The sequence below is a fragment of the Phascolarctos cinereus genome, unplaced genomic scaffold, assembly GCF_003287225.1.
Source record: "Phascolarctos cinereus isolate Bilbo 61053 unplaced genomic scaffold, phaCin_HiC Scaffold_4;HRSCAF=312, whole genome shotgun sequence".
Taxonomy (NCBI): Eukaryota; Metazoa; Chordata; class Mammalia; order Diprotodontia; family Phascolarctidae; genus Phascolarctos; species Phascolarctos cinereus.
The window spans coordinates 89,120,961-89,127,261 of NW_027555847.1; the positions used below are offsets into that span (position 1 = coordinate 89,120,961).

Genomic DNA, 6,301 nt, shown 5'->3' on the forward strand with positions numbered 1-6,301 from the left:
TTAAAATAGGCTAGACAAGAACTATGGCGGTACCAGTTGGGGGGTTGGGGGGGGAGAAGGGGATGGATTTAGAAGACCTTGGGAAGGTCAGACAACTGATTGGATGTGAAGAAGAGGGAAGGGTCCAAGATAACTTAGGAGGATTTGAGCCAGCCTGACAGAGAGGATGGTGGCAGGCACCCAAGCCAAAGTGTCCAGCAGGTAGTTGTCCCTGTGGTGTGGTAGAAAGAGCCAGAATCTAAGGACACGTATTCCAATTCTGGCTTCGTTACCAGCTGTCTTAGGTTGGACAAATCACTTGTTGGACCAGACGATCTCTAAAGGTCCCTCCTGGTTCTGGGTCTGATGTTCTGAAGTGTAGGATTGGTGATGAGGGGAGCAATCAGGGGGAGATGGAGACGGTGGCAGGGTTAGTAGTCATGGCTAGTTGGTACCATGGAGTGGCGGAGCATATGAGGGAAAAGAACTGGAGCTGAGGATTCCAGGACCATCTGTTTCCATCCAGCCACTCTTCTGTTTGGGTTCTAGGCCAGGGAAGTCCCAGGAGTGAAGATTTTCAGCTCTTCGGCCACGTTGTACTTTGCCAACGCCGAGTTCTATAGGCAGGCCCTCAAGGAGAAGGTGAGATGGGACAGGATTGGGGGATCACATATGGGAAGATGGAGCCTACCATCTATCCGTCCATATATCTCCCAGGACGTGAGGTGGGGAGCCCACAGGACAGGGCTCCCAGAGCCTGCCTCCTTCCCACCCCATGCCCACACATTCCTCTCTATCCTTCCATTCCTCTCTGCCTCCAGATTGGTCTGGATGTGGACCACCTCATTGCCAAGAAGAAGAAACTGATCAAGAAGCAAAGATTAAAGACAAAGAAATTGCAGAAGAAAGAAAACCGGCAAAAGAAAGTAAGACATGTCCTCAGCTCAGACTCTTCCATTTGGTCCCTCTGATCTATTCCCTTCCCCTTAGCTTTTGACCACATGACTTCCATCTTTGATTTCTGCTTCTCTGAGCCTTCCTGGTCCCTGACCTCCAAATTGGATCCACCTTCATGGTGTAGTAGAGACAATATGGGATTTAGAGTCACAAGACCTGGGTTCAAATCCAAGCTCTTCCACTTACTACCTTGAGCAAGTCATAACCTGTTTGGATCTCAGTTTCCTCATCTTAAAACAAGGGAGTTGGAATATATGCCTTTTGAAGTTCCTTCTACCCGAGATGTGTGTTCAAATCCCCTCTTCCCTTGTAATAATAACTCTACCACTCTGGCCTCTATCCACTTAGATCTCCTTTGATAGCTCACTCCTTCACCACACACAACCCCCTACTCCAGCCTCTTTCTCAGGATCCCCATTTTGTTTCAGCTTTCTAACATGACTCACTCTGGTCCCTTTGGAAACAGTGACTCAAACTTTAAAGCTCATTACCCAGTATAGATTGACATTAGCCCAGAGGAAGGTCAGCTGAACTGGGCCCATTGCACATGCAGCCCTAGGCTCTCACTTAGCTAAACTAATGGGTAATTTAAAACACCCAGGGAGGATAGGGACTAGACCTTTGACTTTATCGGCATAAGGAGCTGGACAGATAGGACACTTTGTCTACTTGTGCAGGCTTATGTCTTCTTTGCACCTTATACTCTCAGAGAGCGGCCTGGGAGCACAGAGGGGTGAAGAGGCTTGCCGAGGATCAGGGAGCCAGAACCCAGGCCTTCCTGGCTCTGGGACTGGCTGCTCTGGTTTTGCTAAATCACAAAATTATTAGAACATCAAGTTTCCTGTCTTCTTCTCTTTCCACAGGCTGCTGCCCGAAAAGTGCCCTTAGATTCCTCAGAACCTAATAGTATGAATGTTAAAATTGAGGAAATGGATATCGAGAATGCCCAGGTTTGGAGGAGGGAACTGGGGTGGAGAGCTAAGAATGGGAATGTGTGAATGAGTCTCTGTGTGCTGTCAGGGTGGGGAAGGACTTAAGAGGTAAATGTAAACATTTACTGGGCTAAAACAAATTAATTTTGCAAAGACAAAATAAGGGTGGCATGGGAATGAAAGTGTCCTGTAAGGTCCATGAGAGTCACCAGTGTCATGGGGCAGCCAAGAAAGCTAATGTAACCTTGGTCTGCCTTTCTTCAAGGGACAGTAGAGGGCCCAGGGCTAGGAATGGGATGACTCCCCCAACCTGGGTCTGGGGCAGGCCATGTCTGCAGTGCTGTGTTAGGGATGCTCCATTTTAGGAAGGACCTTGATAAGGTGGGTCTAGAGTCGGGCAGCCGGCAGGGCAAGAGGACCAGAGAATGTCTCCTAGAGACTCCTGGGTTCCTTCACCATTTGGGGGTCGTGGGCTCCTTTGGTTGTCAGCTGAAACCTCTGCATGAAATAACTTTTTAAATGAGTTTATATTGGTGTGTTTCATTCTTTTACATCACTGTGATTCCTCCCAGGCTCCCTTCCCCTCCCTGTCCCACTTTGCAAGAGATATTGCATAAAGCAAATAGAATTTTTTAAGAATTAAAAAAAAAAAGGAAAAAGAAAGATGGAAAAAGTCAGCCCAACTGATACATACATCTGAACTGTCTGAAACTCTCTGCAGTGCCCAACACTTGTGGATGTCCCCCCCCCCCAGCAATGAGATTGGGGGGGGGGGCCTTCTTCTCATGTATCTTCTTTCCAGCCAGACTTGTTCTGTGTAATTTTGTAACATTCGCTTTAAAAAATTAATTTAGGTTTTTATTTATTTTTAACATTCATTTTTTAAAACTTTGAGTTCCAAATTCTCTCCTGACCTGCCACCCCTCCACCACCCATTAAGAAGGAGAGCAATATATCAATCACACACGTCAAGTCATGCAAAATGTATTTCTCTATTAGCTGTGCAACATTCATTTTTTATTTTTTTAACTGTGGTTCTTTCTATTTGCATCATTGTAGTCATTGCCCCTCGTGTCTCAGGGCAGCTTAAACTCCACAAAGACTGTTGGGGGTGCTCAGCTCATCAGTTCAGGTAGCTCTTTCCACCCTTCTCGATAGTTAGCACATCTGTCACTTTTTACCGCACATACCACAGATTTGTTTAACCATTCCCCAGTTGATGGGCATCTACTTTGTTTCCAATTCTTTACCATCCCCAAAAATGCTGCTATCAATATTTTGGAGTATATGGAGACTTTCTTCTTATCATATAAGCCCAGTAATGGAATCTCTTGGTCAAAGGGTGTGGACATTTTAATCACTTTGTTTGCATGGTTCCAGACTACTTCACCAGTAATGCACTGATGTGCTTGCCTTCCCACATTGACTATTTTCACCTTTTATCGTCTTTTTGCAGGGTGTGAAGTGAAATCTTAGGGTTGTTTGGATTTGCATTTCTTTTCCTGTTAGTGGCTTGGAACATTCTTTCATGTAGGTGTTAAGAGTGTGTCGCTCTTTTGAGAACTGTTTATTCATAACCTTTAACTCCTTGCCTACTGGGGATGGCTAGAATCATTGAAAAAAATTCACAGTTGAAATAAATGTTAACTTTCAGTTAGAGGTTAGTGAAATTCAGGATGTACATTGTCAGCAGGTTTCTTAGGAGTCCATGGAGCCCAAATTGAGAATTCCTACCCTAGAAGGGTCTTTGGAAGGAACTGGAGAAAATGGGGGGAATGGGAAAACTGTCTCCAAAAATTGGAAGGGGCCATATGGAAGGGGGATTGCTCTCAGAGAGCAGAAGTAGGAGCAGTGGGTAGGATTTCTAGGGAAGCAAATGGAGGCTTGGCTTAAGTAAAAAACGTGCTAACAGATGGGAGGTGATCTGCCCTAAAGGTGATAGTGCCTTCCCTCCCTGGAGAGCTTCAGGCTAAGGCTGGAAGGCCTCCTGTCAGGTGTGGTGCAGAGGGGAGACTCATCCATGTGTGAGGTTGGACTGGATGGCCTCTAGGGTGTCTTCCAACTTTTGAGATTTCATGATTCTGCGACTCCCTCACGAGGTTGTTGAAAAAGGAATTCTCGCACTGGAAAGAGATTTGAGAAATCAAGTCTCTTGTAGGCCTTTGATGCAGAGTGTGTATGGGTGTGTGTGTGGGTGTGGGTGTGTGTGGGTGTGGGTGTGGTATTGACTAACTTCTTTGTCCTTCTCCTCTGGCTACTACCCCTGTTTTTCATCTGATTCTGTACTAGGTTGGTGGTGTGGACAGGCCAGACAATGCAGTGGTCAATGACAAAGGGTTCACACTCACCTTGGAAGCACTGGGCCTACCTCAGCCCCACTTCCACAACCTTATTTTGGATTTGGGGACTCTCAACTTTGTGGATACTGTGTGTATCAAGACCTTGAAAAATGTGAGGCCAATTCAGGGTCAAAGGGGAATTTGATTGATTTGGGGGGCAGAGGAGAGGGTAGTGAGACCCTAAGAAGATGGAGAATATGGGGGAATGATGAGGTGCTGAGGGGCAGGGTGATGGGAGGTACAGTGGAGACTGTGTGGGTTGAAGAGGAGGAGCACATAGGAGGGTCTGGCCTGAGGAGTCAGTCCTCTCCTGAATGGGGGCTCTGATTCTGTTGTAGATTTTCCGTGATTTCCAAGAGATTGAAGTGAATGTGTATTTGGCTGGCTGTCATGGTGCGTGTGTGGGACTGTGGGTCCAATTCTAGGCAGGGTGGTAGAGGGAGTTATTTTGTCTAGTTGGGGGATTGGCCCTGGGGTTGGGGGAATGCCAGTCCTACCTGGGGGTCAGGGCTGGTCTGCCCTTGGGGGCCATGGCATTTCCCCGCCTTCTCACACCAGGCAATATAATCTCCCAGTTTGAGTCTGGGAACTTCTTTGAAGACTCCATTACCAAGGGCCACCTCTTCGTTTCCATCCATGATGCTGTCACCTTTGCCCTTATGCAGCCAAGACCCAGAACCACACAGTCTGTCCTGGTGAGTATACTGTCCTCCTACTTGGGATTCCCTTCTGGCATGAGGCCACAGCCTTAGGGCTCTGTCAGGAGGAGGGGGAAGGATGTCATGGCCCCTCAGGCCTGGGCTAGGGAGAAGGGTGTATAAGGCAATGGGGTAGCTCTTTGCAGGCCCTGAGATCTTGTTCTCTGTGACCATCCCTTCAGGCCACTAGAATGTGACACCCCTCCCTGCTGCTGCTGCTGCTGCTGCTGCTGTTGCGTGACCTATGCACTCCTTGATGGGGGTTAGGGGAGACTCAGAACTCGCTCTTTGGAGAAGGATGTTCTCTTCCATCCCTCACGGCACACCACCCTCCTCCTCAGCCCTTAAGGATGGAGACTTTGGAGTCTGGGGTTGGGGGACGCTGAGCCAAGACATGTGGCTAGAAGGAAGTGTCCTTACTTTGGCCAAGCCCAACTGCACAGTGCTGGTGAGGGGCTGGGCACAGGTTTTATATGTCTTTATGAGAATAAAGTGTTTGGCTTTGTTCTTGCCCTAGTTCCATCCATGCTTCAGGATCTTGGCCAGCCTAGAAGGTGGGGAGAGATGGAAGTCAGTGAAGCTCCATCTGTTACTGTAGGAGCACAGGATTTATCCTGTGTCCAGAGGCCCTGGGCTGCTTTGGAGATGGAGGGAAAAGTGGCCTGTGAAGGTTTGGGGCTGGGTAAGGTTTTGGGGATCAGTGAGGAATCATAGGATTTAGAACTGAAAGGTACCTCTGAGATCTATTTCAGTCTCTTCATTTTACCCTCTTTCATGAGGAAACAGATGCAACAGCTTAGTTTTTTCCCAAGGTCATATGGGTAGTGAAGGAGTGGTAAGAAGCTGGGATTCAAACCTAGGTTTTCTGCATCCCAAAGCAGAGCTCTTTAGAGGAAGGACGCCTTTCATAAAGGGCACCCAGAGTAACTCGTGTACAACAGAACCTGAGTCTTGGCTTTCTTCAGAGGCAAGTGAGTCTCCCAGTAATGCCCACTCTAGGGTCATTTGGGTACCCAGCCATTCCAGGGCAACCATTCCCTGAATCTACCCTTCTGGGGTGCTTACTTCAGACTTGGGCCCCTGCCAGGGCCCACTAGGGGTCAATGAAGGCAATAGGTAGGCTTTGCTCGCTGGACCCTGCCTTGGGTCCAATGTTTTTCTTCCTCAGTGCTCCACCTCGACTCCTGGGCTCCTGCCCTGGGCCCTTTGGGATCTCGTTCCTAAAGAAGTTTACATTCCCCAGGCCTGTAGTGTTCAGGCTTTACTCTCCAGCATCACTTTGTTGTTGTCTTTCCATTTATGTTGTAGTCACTGTGCACATATTCTTTCTGGGACTGCTCACTTAGCTCTTTTTCAGTTCCTAGAAATTGTCTCATGATTCCCTGAATTCCTCATA

At 47.8% G+C, this 6,301-nt stretch overlaps 1 protein-coding gene across 9 annotated transcripts in view; it reads left to right on the top strand.

Moving 5' to 3' along the window:
- Positions 1-5,412, top strand: part of SLC26A6 (solute carrier family 26 member 6) — a 31,852-nt gene extending 26,440 nt beyond the window's left edge. For 5 of the 9 annotated variants that reach the window (XM_078152399.1, XM_020999000.2, XM_020998995.2 and 2 more), the window contains 7 exons: positions 529-621; positions 801-905; positions 1,800-1,886; positions 4,158-4,319; positions 4,546-4,600; positions 4,766-4,902; positions 5,088-5,412. In XM_078152399.1, the coding sequence (XP_078008525.1) occupies positions 529-621; positions 801-905; positions 1,800-1,886; positions 4,158-4,319; positions 4,546-4,600; positions 4,766-4,902; positions 5,088-5,102 (654 nt within the window). In that variant the 3' untranslated portion in view covers positions 5,103-5,412. Of the gene's footprint in view, positions 1-528; positions 622-800; positions 906-1,799; positions 1,887-3,324; positions 3,399-4,157; positions 4,320-4,545; positions 4,601-4,765; positions 4,903-5,087 lie in introns of those variants that run through there. The other 4 variants (XM_078152400.1, XM_078152397.1, XR_013485871.1 and 1 more) reach the window with 4 other exon arrangements.
- The last annotated feature ends 889 nt before the right edge of the window (positions 5,413-6,301 follow it).